Genomic DNA, 18,544 nt, shown 5'->3' on the forward strand with positions numbered 1-18,544 from the left:
AGCAACATCTGCTATTTCTCTTTCTTCTACCCCTAGCCACTCCTTCTCAGCCTGGTTTTTCTACAGTCTGTTATCAAGAGAGCAAATGTGATAGGGCAGCTTTTTTTGCCTGGCTGCTTTGAACTCAGCGTGCTGTCTCCCATCCACATCCTGACCTTGCAGTGGTGCAGGATAGCTACAGATTGCCCATGCTGGGATTTGTACCTTCAACTCCAGAAAGAATGAATACAGCCCTGCAGTCTGAATCCCTCTTTACCTCAAGTATGCTGGCCACATCCTTTCTTACCCCTCAATTCTATGTAGATAAGTTGTTCTTCTTCTCCTGACTTGGAACGATTAGTATTTCCATTTCTGTTAAGCAGCTCTTTGTGATCCAATTTATTTGTGAGTGTGTGTGTGATTCTAGAAGATACTGCCTGGAAAGCATGGCGTATGCACAGTCTGACTCTCTGATGCCCCATTCACTCCCTTTCATTGTATATTCACTGCAAAAATGCTCTCAGTTTAAAGGTGACATCCATGCTCCCTCTGGTGTAACTGGCTACATGAATTGCAGGTAGAATCAGGATCTGTCTGCCAATGGCGATATCCAGTGCTGACTCTTCCGGGCTGGTATACAATAAAACCAGCATTGTACAAATAGCCTACACCAGTACTTGCAGTGAAGCCAGGCTCCCCAGCCCCTGTGATAACATTAGCAGTACTGAATGCAGTAATGTGGCAGCTCAGAAAGCTGTTTTCTGCCTTGGGCTTTCCAGGGCTGGTTATCTTTCAAAGATAACTGCCTGTCCATATGCCTTTCTGCTCTTTTGGAGGGAGTGATTAGCAGTGGGGAAAACACAAAAGCATTAAGTATCCCAAAGCCTATCCACAACAGACGTGTCCCCAGGGCACCAGTTGCAGATCCAGAATCAGGCTTCTGCCAGCATTTTAGCGATTTGGTTTTATGGTGCAGTTCAGCTCACTGGAAAGGCTGACCAGGGATCTGTAGGTTTCAAGCTTTACCTCATCTGAGCATTTGCACAGCACTGTGCAAGGAACCTCAGCCAATAATCATCATATCACACTCTTCTCAGTTGTTTGAACCACGTCTCCTCCTTCATAAGAGATCCTCTCTTGATTTTATAATGTGAGGGAAAGTGCCTTAGTTTGTTTTTCCAGTGCTTCACTACTATTACTATTAATCTACTCCTTGTTTTTCATCTGGGCTCGTCAAAATCAGAAGATCTCGTGCCTTTTTCTGAAACCCTAAAGAATGGTTCTTATCAGCTTCCTCTTACTGTGAAATCAGTATCAAGTCACCTCTTCTCCGAGAAAAAGCTGAATAGATTATACTTCCTTATTTGTTAATGCTTTCCGAGTCTGATTCTTGTGGATGTTTTCTGTGCTTTTTCAAGCTTTGCAGCTAGCCACTAGAACTAGGACATTGTACTGTATGCCAGTGGTCTTCCTAGCATTGTAGGTGGTGGAGACTAGTATCTCCCTTCTTCTGCTTGATGATTTCCTCCTTAGTTGTGCAATAAGTGTTCCACCTTTTGTGGGTGGTTTGGAACACAGCTAGTTCTATTCAAGACCTCGCCAAGCCTTTTTCAGAGTTAATGCTTTCCAGGACACCAACTAACCTCTACTGAGTGTGGTTTAAGTTCTTTGCTAGCAGTTGTTTGATTTTAGAGTTGACTACAGTGAGAGTCATGTCCTTAAACTCAAACTCTTCATCTGTTGCAGATATAAAAGATACACACATACTGTAAAAAAACACCAATCTAGATGTCGTATGTGCACAAAGATGTACCCACCCCTATACACAAAGATCTGAGATCTGACTTGCACCGGGCGGAAAGGAGATTCCTCTGGAATCTACAGTATGGCCATCCACCCTTAACCATTCCTTCTTGCAAACTAACCAGCTTAAATTCCATTTAGTAGGGGTGCAGCTGCCATATGCAGGGTTGAAGAGTCTTACCAGAATGCTGTATGGGACAAAGTCAAATATCACACAGTGGGCATAGTCAATTATATCAACAGTTGACTTATCATGAGACCAGTTGTGGTCTCATGAAAGACTGGAGACAAGTTTAATGGACAAGCCTTTTGTTTGTAAGAAACTTGTTATTTGGCATGAGCTATGTTGCCAGCCTTTAATTTTTAAAGCACGACGTGATTTTGGGATTAAAATTCAGAAGGAGAAGCCCTTCCAGATCCAGGCCTCCATTCCATACCTGCAGCTCTCTCATACTCTGTAAATCCCCAGCAGCTGACAAGATGCTGTCTGTTTGCTCTGGTCCTGTATAGGAACCAGAAGTGAGCAGACAGGAGCCAGCAGAAATGATATTTGAATTAGAGCAGAGGTTTTGCTAGGGGGTCCGGGGCCTAAGGATACATTTGGTTCAGGAGGAAGGTTAATGCAGCTTTTGATCTGATATAAACTGGCTCGTGCTTCTTCTAGAGGTGATCCTTTTACACTCACCCCCTGAGCTTCAGCCACAAAATGAGCTGTGTACCGACACACAGCCAGGGAGTCCAGCATGCAAACACACACATGCATGCGCACGCGCGCGCACACACACACACACACACACACACACACACACACACACAGAGCTTACTAGGCTGAACTCTTCAACTCCTACCAGCCTCAAGAAACGAAAGCTAAAGGGAAGCCCGTAGGCAGGTGCTGTCATCCATTCAAACTGACGTATGTTGTCAAGGTGCAGGGTCCTTGAAAAGGCAAGCACAGGCCATCTAACGCACCCTATTTTTGTAAGAAAATCATTCAATACGGTGTATAGGCACCAGCTCCTCATAAATCAGTGCTGTCAGTTACCCTTTTTCATAACGTTATGGGAATGCAGATATGAAAGCTGTTGTGCAGAGCACCTGTCCACATCAGAAATCATCTCCTTGGAGAAGGCATTGTGCTCTAGTGAAAGGGCATCACTGGCAGCACTCCTCCCCCTGCAGTGAATGATTCAGTCCTTCACTCCAGGGGAGTGGCCCTTCCGTGCTAGGTGCACTCTAAGGGCAGACAAACTCATTACACCATATTTTCCAGCCCATTGAAAAGGTAACGTGCTGAGCTAATATTTTGCTCCAGGTTAGAAAGTCCAGCTGGAACATGAGGTTCATTGGCCTGCAGTTTCCTTAAAGTTGGGGCTAGCAGCACACAACCACGTAAGATGGTGACTGCAGCATGTCTGAGGGCTCTCACTTGGGCCAGCTGAGCTTTTCTGCCATGTGATGTCCTTCTGTCTCTTATTCACAAAGACATTTCCTTTCAGCTAGAAACAAATGCTTGACTTTCTTCCTCGAGCCTTAGGATGAAGTCCTGGCCCCACTTAAGTCAACAGCAAAACTTCCAGTGACCTTACTGGAGCCAGGATTTCACCCATAATGGTTTGCAATGTGCCATGAGAGTCTCAGACAGCAAGTTTTAACCGTGACCTTAACATTTCGGTACTCTTAGATACTGAAGGACTGTCCTTAGTAAGGAAAAAGACATGCATTTAGATGACTTGGGATTTGAGAATGTTTTTTTAGAACCCTGGGGTGGTTTGAGATCAGAGCCAAGCATCCAAATCTTAAGGACCTCTCTATCCTCCTATTCCATTTCCTAAAGAGTAAAGCCTACTAGCCAAGCTGCAAGTTGGCCACTTCACATAGGGAACAATGTGATCTGTTCCTGGCTGCAGTGCGTCTCTCCATGCTTTCCCCACAGGTCATCTCGTGTTCCTGGACTGTATCACTTGCAAAGACCCTCTAGGACGGGCAAAGGTGGCTCTCATTCCTAATCCTTCACATTCCTTCAACACGTCCTTGCTGGAGTTTGGCCTAGCACACAGTGTAAAACAGAGCGCTGTCTGGGGGATACTGTATTTTTCCACAAACCATTCTCAACCTTAGCTTGGCAGCTGAGCCCCCTTTCTGCTGGGAATGCTCCCTGTATATGAGCTGCTCTCTCAGTGCCTCTCACTGGAGGCTTGTCCTCTGCAAAGCGCGAACTGAAGAGCCAGCTCACTAGCCTGGCAAGGGAGGACTGAGCAATCAAGAATAATGTGATGAGAGCAGGCATCTGAGATTTAATTTACCATGAAACCTGGGATAAGTCGGTTTACTGATCTGTGCCTGGCTTTGCCCAGTAGAATAGGATGACAAGGTGATTATTTTTAAGCACAAGTGCAACAGAAGTGCTGGGCATTAGCTAAAGCTATATTAATGAAAGGCCCAATTAACATATATAAATCAAACAGACCTACATTTCAGCTGAAGATTTCTTCCTTAGGCAATCTGAAGTTGAGTGTACAGTGTATAATTCCAGAGAACAGTGGGCTACATCTTTGGGAAAATATCAGACTTCTTCAGAAAAACTTGCATGATTTGGTCCCAGTGCCAGTGATGTTTTGTAGAATATGTTTGATTGCAAAAGCTCTCTGTTACACTGTGTGAGGGCCAGGACTTGAATCTGGGACAAAGTAGGAACAAACACCAAACTTCACCTGCAAGGCAAGCTACACCTGCATGGGATACTAGATGAGATGGCTTCGAGCCTGCTCGGATGAAATAGTTAACAGCTTACCAGAACAGTATGAGATTTCAGAGTGAACAAGTTAATTGAAACAGATGAAGCAACTGAAGAGTTGCTGAAGACTCAGGCAGGCTTCACTGGAACTATATTTTTAAGGTTTTTCTCTGCAAACATAAAAATTACAATCTTTTACTTTATCCTCTTTTTCATTTAGATTGCGAAGCACAAATTGAGAACCTTCCACATTTATATTTTTTACTACCAGCCTCCCGGACTCCTCAAAATTGGCCCTACTGTCTAAGACTGAGTGCTGTAAGGCATGGATGGTTTTATGGGATCTTTAAGTCTGTTGATCATACCACAAAAGCAGAAGATGTGTTGTGTGCCATCTTTTTGCTGGAGCAAATGGACTGTGACAACATAGTTTTCTTACAAGGGTAGAAGGTAGACAGTGCCAACAATTTGAGGAGAGTCTGGCATGAATCTTTTAGGATGCCTCCCTTGCTTTTACATATCAAAATCACTCTTTCCACTCTTTCTACAGGTAAGAAAAATTCCATTCTGCTGCATAAAGTCCAGCATGACCTCAATTCGGGTGTTTTCAACTACCAGGAGAATGAGATCATCCAGCAGATTGTGCAGCATGACAGAGAGATGGCACACTGTGCTCACAATGTCCAGGCAGCCGCCGCCGCCGCTGCTGCAGCCGCATCCACACCCACCCCTGTCATCTGGACTCCACTGATCCAGGCACCCCTGCAAGCTGCAGCAGCCACCACGTCTGTCGCTATAGCTCTGACCCACCACCCACGTCTCCCAACAGCCATCTTCCGTCCTCCAGTGTCTGTCTTGGGTTCCTTGGGACAATCCAGCCAGACTCCAAGACAGCTGAAAAGGCTTCAGTCTCTAATCCCATCAACTGGGCCTTCTGCTGTAGGCTCTCCCTCCAGTACTCCATCTCAGCTGCATACACCAGGAGCAGAAACCCCTTCATCCTCTTCCTTCCACATCCAGCAGCTCGCAGGATTCTCAGCCTCTGCTGGCTTAGGCCAGTTCCACCAGGCCTCAGTGGGATCTCCTCCAGCTGGCTCAAGCCAGCCAGTTTTGAGCGGCACGTCCTCAGTGGGACTGAACCAGTTCCAGCAAGCATCTTCTGGATCACCGTTAGGGACAGGTCAACCCATGCAGCAGCAGCAACAGCAGCAGCAGCAGCCGCCGCCCCTTTCCAGCAGTGGATTTGGGCACTTCCAGCAAGCAACAACTAGCTCCCCATCAACCTCATTCACCCAGCTGTCGTCAAATTCACCCCCCAGTCTTCTCAACCAGTTTCAGCCCACCACAAGACCTCTGCAGGGGGGACAGTTACAGCAGCTCTCGGGCAGTGGGACTTTGGGGGGAATTAATCACTTCCAACCCCCTCCTTCTTCCAGTTCTCCATCCTCCAGCCTAAGCCAGCTTGCACAGGCCTCTGGTGGGCCATCCTCAGGCCTGTGCCAAACACATCCAAGTGCATTAGGATCTTTAACTGGAACGATAGCCCAGCTCCACCAAGAAAGGTCACCTTTTGCCTCCATGTCTCCACTACAGCAGTCTGGCGTCGCCTCTCCCTGTTATACTCCTTCTGGCCTTAGTCCTCCTAGTCAGAGCCCAGTGGCAACAAGAACTTTTCAGTGTGGCCCTTCCGGGGCCTCCGGCTCTCACGGATCTCTGCTCCTGTCTCAGACCGCCAGCCCGCCTCCTCAGATCCTGCAGTCCAAGAGCACGCCACCCCTGCCGCCGGGACGTCTGAGCCAGGACATCAAGCTGATCTCTGCTTCCCAGCCATCTTTGCCCCAAGAGCTGGCTCAGACGCTGAGCCAAAGTTCTCCTCAGTCCTCCAGGGAATCTGTTTCCAGCTTCTCTCCTTTCCCTGGTGGAGGGGCTGGACTTCTTGGGAAGCCTTGTAGCTCAATTCCTGGGCGTGTGACTTTACCACGTCAGATGTCCTCAGGTTCTTTACCACATCCACTGGTGTTTGGGGCCAGCGCTGCAGGCACTACTTCTCTGACTGCTGGTGGGCGGAAAGAATCCATAGTGCTCACAGGGGATCTGGAGCCTGTCAGATCCAAACTGCCCTCCAATTTGTGAGGACTCCTTCTGAAAGCTGGTTATGTCAGCCGTGCAATTTAGTTCCCGATTAGACTTTCATGAATCATTTTTTCTTTTTCTTTTTTTCTCTTTTTTTCCCCCCATTTCTTTTCTTTAGGTTTAACTGTGATTAGAAATAAACAAAAACATTAAAAAACAACAAAAAAGAAGATAACCAGGTATTCTTAGAGCTATAGATTTTTGGTCACTTGATTTTTTAGAATATTTTAATACATGGAGCAAAAGGATATTGGAAAATTTAATCCAACGAGGTAACGCACAGACAAGGCGTGTGCCTGAGCTGGAACATATGAATGATCAGCCATAGAAGCCACCAAAAATGGTTTTCCTGTTGAGACAAAGATCCGAGGTTGACGTGGGCCATAAAAGGGAACATCAGGTCAGGCCCGTAGCTGGTGTATTTGGAACAGCTCTGGTTGGCCTCAGCTTCGCACTGCTTTGCACCAGCTGTGAACCTAGCCCCGCAGCACCTAGATTTGGGGGGACTTGGATTACTCACTGCACACATCGGAAAGTTTCACTTCCTCCCAGGTTTTCTCCTGTGATCAGCAGGTTGCAGAGGAAGCAAGAAGAGGGGTGAGTTTCACTAAAGCGGTCCCTCCCAGGAGTTGCAGAAGGGCTGAGTTTTTGTTTGTCTCTTTCTTAGACTCCATCTGAAGAAGATAAAGGTGACCAGGAGATGGACGGGCCTGACTTCAGATGCTTGTCTCTTTCTCGTTCCGCTGATGCTCTAGTGGGAACAAGAAATAGTACTCATAGGGAGGGCAGTGAATATCCCTGCTGTATTGCCATAGGCATCGTGGATGTGGGTTATGGGAGGAGAGATCCCAACTCTGTGCCAGCACGCCGGGCTACTGGCCCCGGCAGAAGAGCTCAAGCCTCAGCCTCTTCGTGGTTTGAAAAGCATGTGTGCTGCATTCCTGGTTGGGGCATGCAAAGCAAGGGGAGGGATGAAGAAAGAGACAGCACTTTAACCGTCACTCTCTCAGTCTTAATGTCTCAGTGTCCATGGGCTGACTGCTTTAAAAAGAACTGGGCAGAATAAGATCAAAAAGTGGGGTGCAGTCATCCCAGCCCTCTTCCTCCTCAGCCCATGGGAGTTTGAGCTTTGAGGCAGTGAGGGTAGTATTGGTGCCCAGCCAAGAAATCCTTCAGATTTGCAACTATGTTTATACCATTAAAAAAGATGAAAACCAGAAATTTGGCCAGCCACGGTCCATGCTTCTCCTCTGATGGGGGAATTGAAATCGTTTGCTTGATTTCACCAGCAATAACAGCCTGCATTGGCTCTGGTCTCGCCCTGCAGTTGCAGCATCACTGGACATGTCTGAAGCCTGGCAGGGTCCTTGAGCTGGATTTTTGGGGCTCCCCTGAGCTAAAGTGGGAAGAAGACAGTAAGGGGCCATTGGGTGCACACAGCACTGAGAAGCTACAGCCTTTACCTCTAGAACAAATGTCTCCTTTTCTTTTATTTTTGTTTTGTTTTGTTTTGTTTTCCCTTAACCCAGCAGGTGTCTCTGGGCCCTCACGGTAAAGAGTCAGGTGCTCAATTTTTCTAACATTTGCTAGAAATACATGTCCAGCCTCCCTCTGTTTCCAACTATGACGAAGGCCCTCCAGCCCACAAGGGGAAGCAGGACTTCCTGCAGCAGTGCCAAAACAACTTAATAATTATCACAATAACAGTGCAGATCCTTCTGGTCCCCCTTACCTCCACCTGCCCCCACTCTCTCCCAAAACATTGGTTGACAGCTAATTTTTAGGTGGAATTGTTTGCAAAACTCTGACACGTGCCTGTTTCTTGAATGTTGCTGCAAGCATCGCTGGGCATTCCTGATTCCATGTGCTTTGGTGGCCCAGGATTCAGACGTAATCAGCTTTCCGGTCTTCCTTAAAGGGTATGGGGAAGTCTAGAACTGTTTTTCTCTACTAGCTACATAAAACTATATGTGTGAGCGTGTGTGTGTGTGTGAGGGGAGGTGTGTGTGTAGGTACATATATATGTACGTGCACATACTTTTTAATATATAGTATACAATTAAACATATATAGACTATTTATGCACATGTGGAAGCACGCGCACACACACACCCCCACACCCACAGCATATTCTCATATATATATATATATATGTATAGGTATATGTATGTATATATATGTATATGTATATCTCCTAGTTTTAAAATACATGTCAGTTTTGACCCTCCTGTGGGACTGATTGGCAGCTGATAATTATAGTGTACAAATCCTGCTTTTCTAGAATCGGTACAGGTTCATCTTGAAACAGAATCTAATTGATGGAGCTGTAGCAGATTCACAGACCCCCTCATATTCTGAAAGATAGCAGGCGATTCCTGGAAGGAAGACACAGAATATCTTCTTAAGTTTAATATTTGCCTTAACAAGCTTATTTTCCCACATGCTGGAGGGCCCCCTAGACTGAGCATGTCAAGAGGTTGGGAGCTAAGTTGTTTGGGTCTGGGGAAAGTAATCTAACCAGAGGGGAAAAGTCTTCAGCTCAGCAGTGCCAAGCCCTCATGGATGACTGTCCTGTGACTGCTGCATTGCTACTTGAATCTCAGCAACTCCTGTGGACACTCAGACAAACAGAGGTGCACAGAAACACCTTGAGGGCTGTCTCTGGTAGACGTGCGTCCAATCCACCAGTCTGGTGAACATCCTTCATTCAGTTGGGTTCCTTTGCTTTGATTTTCATGGGGATATTGTTTGATTTTCCAGTTCTTAGCGGTGCAGTAGCCAATATTGAGTTACTCCGACTGGACCCCAGTCAACACTAGGCTTGTCTCAGTAGGTGGAACTATAATAATTATTATTGTTATTTTTTGTTTTATTTTGGGGGGAAGGGAGGGAAGAATTCTAGGGGTGGGGTTTGCAATATAAAACACAATAAAAACCTTAGTAAATAAAAACATAAAAAACTCATCCCTCTGACGTGCTGTCTGTTTTGGGTGTTGAACGTCAGGCAATGTGAGACTTCACGAAGAAAAAACTTGTGTGGCATTTCAGCCCTCTCTTTCCCACGGGAGGGCGAAGATGTAGATTTTTTTTGTCTCACTTCCTGCCTGTATTTTCCTGATGTCTTCATAGCTTTTGCAGTGTGTTCACCTGCTTCCACATCCCCCCCCCCCCCCACACACACACACATATTCGTGTAGGAAAGAGAATTAGGGCATTAAGAGTGAAAGTTTTAAACCTTTGCCTGCACTTGACTCTCTAACATTACAAAAAGAGGAAATCTGATAGTTGTTTTGCAAATGTGTATCTGAAAAGTCTTCACCTTACTGGCAGATCTGGACCCTCTGACTGACTCTGTGACCCTTAGAGATAAGCTCAAGGAACCTTATGGCAGGAAACACCCATTAACTACTTGGAATAGGGGCTATCATGGAAAGCAACAAGAAAAAAAAGGGAGAAAGGAAATACCTATTTCTGGGTCTCAAACGAAGCTGGATGATGGTGCCGAGGTCAGGACCCGATGTATTTTAGGAAGATAAAACTAGCTTCAACTCTTATCTTTCATTTCACTCCTGTGAGATCCTCTTTGAGTCTTTGTCCAAACCCACCCTAGGAAGCATACACAGAATCGATTATTTGGGTCAGTAGCTCACACTGGAGCTGTATGGCCTCGTGCCCTTTCTTCATAGCCAAGGAAGTGTACAGCAAAGCAGCCCAACTGCTAGAATCCTGCCTACAGCCTGCAGCAGCAAGATGTAGCAAGCCGCTGTGTTCCCTGCTTCCTGTCCTCTAACCTGCTGAATCTAGAAGCCTTGCTAGATCTCTGCAGTGCCTCACCTCTGCCTTGCCAATGCTCTCACATTCATTTTTCCTTCTCTGGCATCTCACTTTCTTGGTACCTTCTCTTCCAATGGCTGCATTCAGCCTTCTGACTTTATATCTCACCCAGCCTCTGAAAGACTTAGTTTGGTAACACATCAACAGGATGTCTTTCCTGCTGGGGTGAGAACTAGGTCCAGGACCTTCTTTACCAGGATTCCCAATGCCAGAGATGACAAAAATTGCTGGAGCAATTTATTGAGGAAAGATCAGATTCAGAGAGCTTCGAGACAGGAAAGGAGTCCAAGGGCTAGTGTGTGAGATCAGTATTTTCCGGAGAAGGGTGTGCAGAGATGGACACACACACGCCTGTCCCACTGACACTGAACAGCAAAGACACTGACTTCCAAACAGAACCTCCTCTTCCTCCTCTGCATGTTTATGATGCCGCAGAAAAACTGGAAACCCTGTTAGTCTCCCTCCATCTGTCACAGAATCACAGAATGGCTGAGGTTGGAAGGGACCTCTGGAGATCATCTAGTCCAACCCCCCTGCTCAAGCACGGTCAGCTAGAGCACATTTCCCAGGATCGCATCCAGACGGGTTTCGAATATCTCCAGGGAAGGAGACTCCACAACCTCTCTGGGCAACCTGTTCCAGTGCTCAGTCACCCTCATAGTAAAGAAGATTTTCCTCAAAATCCGTTGTCTGACCTAGTCTGGCTCTCTATGAGCAGAGCTGGTGAGGAAAGAGTAAACCAAACACTTTCATCAGAGAATGTAGTTCCCTTGAAACCAGATGGCCCTGCCCTGGTAGGTCAGTTGCCCGGGAGCTTCACTGAGGGAAGAAATTCAGGCAGTAAGATGTTTGTTTTGCCTTTTGAAATGAAAGTCTGTTCCAGGCTTTTTTATTTTGAATGCTATTATTACAGAGGAAACAGGGGTTATGAGTCAGTTCTGTCCTGTCAAAAATTTATTTAAATTATATTTCAAGAAGATTTGGAAACTTTCAGGGGTTTTATGTTGGAGTAGAGCAAAATCCAAGTTTTGACATCTTTAACAGCCCTGCGAAACCTGCCTTCTGTTCCCCACTGACCTCTAGTGGGGAGCCAAGATGCAGCCCTACTGCCACAAGTTGCGGAAGGATGGGCAGGACTGCATCAGGAGGAGCTCACGACACGACACCCAGCCTTTGCAGAGAGCAGGACAGATCACAGCTCACACTAGCACACTAGCCTCATGGTCTCCATGACAAGCATGACACCAGAGGAGTGGGTGACGTGGCTTAGCTAATGGAGTCTAACCTTTTCCTCACCCAGAGCCAAATCCATGCTGGTACCAGCACTGATGCAAGCAGCACTATCCAGCCGATATGTCCAGGAACAGGTCCCCTTGGACCTAAGTGGAACAAGGACTAACCTGAGGGCCAGCATTTCAACACAGCTAGTAGCCATGTCTGTGCTCCAGGTCAGTGTGGATCAGGATGGCACAGACAGCTTTTCCATGACCAGAGAAAAGCCCTGGCTCCAGTCTCCAGAGGACCCAAGGAAGCCCCGCCAACTGTAAGACTGCACACACAGAAGGGCTTGACTGGCTTACCACCTGTGTTGATGCCGCCTTACCCTACCAAAAGGACTCGAGACCACAGTGGGCTTTCATGATATTCGCACTCCGGCTGTCAGAAACAAACTAAGTGTTTAGATTTCGGAGCCAAGTCACCCTCCTATCAACACGGTGGTTTCTCCACCTCCTGTTCACTACTACCTCCCCTGCAGTGCCTTGTGAAGAGCCAGCCCACTGGGGTGGGGAGTTGCAGCACAAGAAGGCAAGATCGCCAGCTCTTGTGATCCCCCCTCCCCATAGCAGTTTGGCCAGGGACGTTCATGGGAATTTCAGCCTTGTCCCTGGAAACTGTCCCTTGCTGGATGCCTGCCCCATCTCCCATCTCTCCTAGAAAAGAGCAATTGCTGCTTACAGGACAGAAGCATGGACTCCCAAACCAATATTTCTTAGAGCCAATGAGAGATTTTGAGGTGGTGAGGAGAATCTATTTTCTGTCTGTGTCCTCCCCCCAGCAATCCTTTTCTGCAATCCTTTTCCTAGATTGCAGTAGGGCTGCAATCTTGGACTGAGACTGCCTGATCTCCTGTGCTAGTCAGCCTTGGACAGGGAGGAAAGCGATGATGAAGCTGCAGCGAGAAGCAGGCTGAGGCTCAGCACTCTGAAATGCGATTTTTCTTCCTCTTTGCAAATTCACTGAGCTATTTGGATCAGCAAGATGGTAAGGTTTATTGAGCACAAAATGGTCTTGCACTATGTGGACACCAGCCTGGCAAGACCCTCACACAAGCATCGTCCTCCAGCCACAGTCACTGCAGGAGGACCCCTGAGACAGCCCTGAGCTATGTCTCCAAATGTCCTGGCACTGGGGAGGGGTTGTGTATGCCCTGGCAGGCAGGCAGTTGAGTCCTTCCTTTTTTTTAATCTCCTCTGCAAATCCAGGGATCTGGCAGCACTGGGCACAGGATTGGTGAGCTCAGAGGAGGCAACAGGGAGTCTTCAAAGTACTTCAGTGAATGCCCAGGAGAAGAAAAAGAAGGGATTTGCCTGGTTGTCCTCTGTGCTTGGGGGAGACATTAGCAAGTTAGGAGCCTCTGCTTTAAAGAAACGAATACATCATCATGTATATTTTATTTAAAAATAAAGAAAACTAAACACAGATGACAGCTTTTGCTCATTCACTCCACTCAGCCTCAGGGGCCAAGCTTGTACCTGCCAGCCCACAGGATTGGTGGGGCGTGAGCTGCAAACTGCGTGATGTGGACTCTGCATCCCTGTTATTTTGTGGGAGAGTCAAACTTGGCAGGGAGAGAAGAATTGCAGGAAAAGGCCTGGTTGACATGACATGTGAGGGTGCAGCAGGAGGCGGGATGGGAGGCTGAGGAAGATGGGCCTGAAGATCACTTTGGGAAGTGAAGGGAAGCTGTCTGCAAGGCACTGCCTCCATTCGCCTGCGGGACATGGCATACAGAAGGCAAACGAAGGAGCTGCTCCAGGCCCAGCACTGCTTGCCTTGTGTTGCGCACAGCAGCTCTTCCACCTTCAGGCAGAAGCAGGAGAAACCGCTGCCCAGGAGAGGAGACAACCTCTCATGATGTTACCACCCTGCTTGTCCCACCCTGGGGATATCTTGTGGCCACGGCTGAAGCAGGACTCCCATGTGGAGCAGGCCAAGCTGCTCTGCAGCCCCTGAGGCCGGACTGCCCATCAGCCTGCACAGACTCTGGCAAGGACATGGCCACCTCTGCCCTCTGGGCCTGCATCAGTCCCACACAAACAGTGAAAGCTTGCAGAAATGAGGAAGCCAAGGGGACCCAAGGCCTCCCCATGAGTGGCAAAGTGGTTGGGGGGCGGGGAGGTGGAAGGTAAAGACACTGTCATATCCTCAAATGATGGGATGGATGGACATCTTTCCAGCCAAGTTTGTCTTTGCCAGCAGGCCACATGCCTTGCAGGGACAAGGGTAGAGGGCAGGAATAGGGCTCTCCGGGGTGCAGGCACCAGCGTGGAAGCAAAGACCTGTTAGGGACATGGTGGGGGAGCCATGTCGCGCTGCTGATCCAAAGCTAGGCTCAGTGGTTCCCCTCAGCATTGCGGGAAGAGGAGCACAGGGGGAGAGTGGTGCTGCTTGGGTTTGCCCACAGGAGCCAGAGGTGGTTTTACCTGAGCTGTGCAGTAGTTTAACTGCATTTTGCATGGAGACTGAGGCCAAACAAAGCCCTCAGCCCAGGAAGAGCTAATCACACCTGCAGTGCATGGAGGGAGGGAGGGACAGGCTCTGCTGCCCACCATGCCAGGCATGGGTGCCCACCATAGCAGCAGGTGCTGGAGGCAAAGCTGGAGGGTCTCCAATGGAGTGGAGGGACCCAATGAAGGTCTGTGAATCTGAAACCTTCATCAGAACGCAGCCAGGGAGGGAGAGGATGTGACAGGCACCCATTGAGTGTGGTGACACAGCTTGGGCGCTCTGAGCCACGCTCATCTCAGAGTCACAATTTTCCCTTTGCACAAGGCAGCTGAGAGAGCCCACGCAAAGTTTGGCAGGTATCTCAAATTCCTTCTTGTTGCCCCCTTTCCCCACACAGGGAAAGGCTCAGTTCATGACGCTAGGTTGCGTGCGTGCATGTGGCCCCCTCAGCTAGGGTGCAGCCAGGAGCCAGTTTGGCTTCTAGGCTCAAGCCAACGCTAAGAAACCTGCAGAAATTAAATCAAGCCATGCAGGCACCTCATGAGCAACACCACCCCTTCGTAGGTGTTGGCTCAGGTGAGTAGGTTTGGCTGGACACTGCTTTTCCGGCAGGAGGCAAGAACGTGCCCTGGAACATACCAAGGACCTGGCCCCAAGTCAGACTCCCCTCCTTTTGGTGGGGCTCTGCTCGCTGACTGGGCAGATCCCTGCTCCCAGAGCCGCAGCCTACATACAGGCTGCTGGTGCTGAAGCCTGAGGTCCGAGTGTTTTCCCTCTTTAAGGTACTGGGCAGGGAGACCTCACTGGAAGTGCAATGACCCTGTATGTGGGCTGCTGCTATCAGCACCACGCTCCCCGCTGACCCTGGTAGCAGCAGCTCAGTGAAGACAAGCCATAGGGGAGCCGAGGGCCTGGCCTGGCCAGGGCAGTGCTGCGATCAGAGCCACAGCAGGGTTGAGGCCTTTCCAGTATCCCCCGACCCTGTCCCTGCCAGACAAGGTGCTCCGCTGGCAGCCGAGGAGGCTGATGAAAAGGTGAGGTTTTGCTGCAAGTGCCGGCACAGGCCCTGTCCTGTGCCACGCTCTGCTCCCAGCAGTGCCAGGCGCTGCCGGCTTTGCATCCGGCAAAGCATCTTCAAACAAGTCCCCCCCGCTGCCTGCTGGCTGCTCCCCTGTTGGTGAAAAGGGGTTGAGTTTTCACCCGTGAGTGTGTGCACACAGGTTTCGTCATGTAAGTTATCTGCAGCAGCCTCACAGGTTTTGACTCGCTAATTCCAGCACGCTGAACCGGCGTCTAAGCCCCAATTTCACTCTAAGCTGTGATTTTAATGGCGCTGAGTATGGTGACCTTTACAATTGGCAAATCAAAGGAAGAAAAGCCTAACTGGGTTCTGCCACTTGCATTTGAAGGAAAATTGATTTTTTTTTTCCCCCTAACAAGATGTTGCAAACCAGCTGCCTTTCAGCCTCCAGCTACCAGCTGACCCTAATCGCTAGCGGTGGCTGTTCTGCTCAAGTCCACCTCTTAGCAGGCACCTGATTAGAAAAGACGTTGAATGAAGCCTCTTAGAAGAGACAGATGCTCTTTTGTTTCAGTGGAGGAGAAAGGGCAGCTGGCTAGCTTAAAGTGGGAGCGTTGGCCCAGCAAACGCCAGGCCCTTCCTAGGGCTGCCACGGGGTGACCTCCTGTGCCTCCTGCCCTGCTCGCCTGGGCACTGCAGGGCCCAGCGCTCCTGCCACGCGTACAGGGCTGACCACCTCCTCCAGAAACGCGCCCGCGAAGCCGGCCGCGCTGTGTGTGCCCAGGCCTGCGCCTGGGGAGGGCACGGGAGCTGCCTGGAGCGCTACCGCGGGGCCAGGCAGGAAGGCGTTAACAGCATCTCCCAGTCCTGCTGTCTAAATGTCTTCTCCTGTCTGCGAAGCTGCTCTCCCTGACTGTGCTGCAAATTAGACAGCTCTCCTGGGTCATTCCCCCGCCCCGCTCCCCTTTTGTTTTATTTTCTGCACACATACTTTCTTCAGCTGTGACGGGAATGGCTGGGACTCGCCCACACGCAGCTCCCGGATGGCTCGTGGTGGGGCACGGCCAGCCGCCCTCCCCGGACCCGCCACCGGCACTCAGGTGTCTCGTCCACCCCTGCTGGCCTCCTGCTGCGGCCAAAGGGTGCTGTCAGCTCCGGTCTCGCGTGTGCCTGTCACTGGCAGCTCCTCTGTGCAGCCGTTCGGGGCCGACGTGCTCCTGCACTGCGCTGCGGGGCCAGCGCGGCCCCCCAGGGTGGCTCCTGGCGGGGGGGAGCTGCAGAGAGGAGCTGCTCTTTGCAATTGCTGACGCTCCAGTTGGCCCAGTTGCCTGCCCGCCCTGGACACGGTCACCTTGGTGGGGCGAGGTCACCCCTCCCGGCCGGCACCACCCGCTCCAGGCTCATAGGGTTTGGGTCAAGCGTTATGAGGGGTTTGTTTGTCTGTTTGTTTGTTCTTGTCATGTTTTTTTTAAATATCTGCAAGTGATTGTCTTGGGTCTGTTTACTGCGCCCCGAATGAACGTGGGAGCAGGGTTTTTTTCCAGTTTCTTTCTGCCCTGAGAGGACTAAGAAACCACATTTATTTAAGCAAAAACCAAAGTAAGCCCCCAAACCAAGCATATGCCAGCCTTGGGGCTTTAGGAATATCCCCTTGAGCGCCCGTGAGTCACAGGCACTGGGGACTCAGCAGCCCTCTCTAGTTCGTCGTGACGTCGCTGGTGGCTTGCTGGGCTTTGCCGGGGCTCAGCGGCTCAGAGCGGGCCTTGCACGGTGCCTAACCAGGCACGGAGAGGGCTGGTCCCGCTCCGGCCCTCATCCCGCTAAGTCCCCCGTCCTCCGTTGCTGCCCAGCCTGGTGTTTCCAGGCCTCAGAGAGGGGGCAAGGTCTAGCCCTCAGCGTTGAATTAGGCTGAGCCGGGGACGTGGGAAACACCTGGGGGAGGTGGGAACGGTGCTTTGGGGTCTGGGCTCCTTGCAGCAAGCAGTAGCCTCCCCGAGCTGTGGCCAGGTAAGAGGGGGCATAAGGACTTTTGGGGGGGGGGAGACCCATCTGCATCCCACCTTTTGGAGGGTGCTGGCAACCCTGCTATTTCCCACCTACTGGGAGCCACCGAGGGGGGCAGAGGCCGAGCCCTGGCTTTGTGCTGCTGGAGCACAGAGGGGCCAGGGCCAGGGGCTGCCGGCCACCCGGGGTGGCCCCAGGGTGTGAAAGCGTCTGGCCGGAGCTGGCTGCTGCGGTGGGGTGGTAACAGGGCTGCGTGCCCGGTTCGCTGGTCCTCCGAGCGCTAGCAGGGTTGGGGCTGGGACCGCGCTGCCGTTCCCAGTCCACGCCAGCGCTGTGCCCTGGGCTGCCTTGTCCGTTTGGTTTCACCCCCTTCCCCTGCTTCCCTGGGAGCATCCGGCCCTGCGGCGCTTCTCCTCCTCCCCGCCAGGGCTGGCAGCCATCCAGCGTGGGGCTGGCGCCGCCTCGGCCCAGCACCCCCGGGCGGCCTCGGGGGGGGGTCGTGCTGCGGCTTCGGGGCGCGCGGGCCCCTAACCTGGCGCTCGCCTCCCTGAGCGGCGGCCCCGTGCTGCGATCAGCCTGCAAGGCAGGAGGAAAGCGCCTGAGGGCGGCTCTGCTGCCGCCCGCCGCCGGCTCCCCAGGGCAAGAGCCTCGCTGCGACGTCCCCGGCGGCGCCTTCGGCAGCCGGGGGCACCGCTGGGGCGACCGGCGGCGGCTCGGGGCTCTGCCCGGTGGGGATGACGGCGGAGCTGGGGCTACCGGCAGCGGCTCCGGACGGGGCCGGGCCCGGGGCAGAGGCGCAGAGCTGCGAGCGCGGCTGGCTTCCCGGCAGCCGCTGGCTGCGGACCCCTCCGCGCCCTTCGCCCATGACGGGGGGGTTTTTTTCTTCTGTCTCCAAGTCGTCGGCCGCCGAGGGCGAGGGGATGGGGGGCCGGAGCTCGCAAGGCGACGGCGGCAGGGCGGGAGGGAGGCCGAGCCGCCCTCGTCTCCCTCAGCCCAGCGCTCGCCCCGCTAGCAGGGCGCCGTTGCCGCGGCAACGGTGCCCACGGAGGGGCCGGGTGGCGGAAATGGGGCCTGGTGCTTTCCTCGCCGAGGAGCAGGCCAAGCCGCCGGGTTCGCTGCCCGGAGCCGTCGGGGAGGAAGGGGCTGCGGGACCCCCCCCCCCCCCCCCGGCAGGCAGCCCTCCCCGGTTCCCCCCTCTCCCAGAGGAAAACCCCTCCCTGGGTGCTCCCTGCCGGTGGCAGGGCCGAGCTCCGGTGGCGGGGTGGGGGGCGATGCCTCCCCGCGTCCCGCGCCCCCTGCGGCGGTGC

General features: G+C 51.4%; 1 protein-coding gene across 1 annotated transcript in view; it reads left to right on the top strand.

Annotated features, from left to right (window-relative positions):
- HCN4 (hyperpolarization activated cyclic nucleotide gated potassium channel 4) overlaps nt 1–9,481 on the top strand; it is a 116,041-nt gene extending 106,560 nt beyond the window's left edge. Inside the window, exon 8 of the mRNA XM_009675720.2 lies at nt 5,067–9,481. Within this exon, the coding sequence (XP_009674015.2) occupies nt 5,067–6,649 (1,583 nt within the window). The 3' untranslated portion in view covers nt 6,650–9,481. The remainder of the gene's footprint in view (nt 1–5,066) is intronic.
- Nucleotides 9,482–18,544: the final 9,063 nt, after the last annotated feature.

This window comes from Struthio camelus, chromosome 12 (genome assembly GCF_040807025.1).
Source record: "Struthio camelus isolate bStrCam1 chromosome 12, bStrCam1.hap1, whole genome shotgun sequence".
NCBI lineage: Eukaryota > Metazoa > Chordata > Aves > Struthioniformes > Struthionidae > Struthio > Struthio camelus.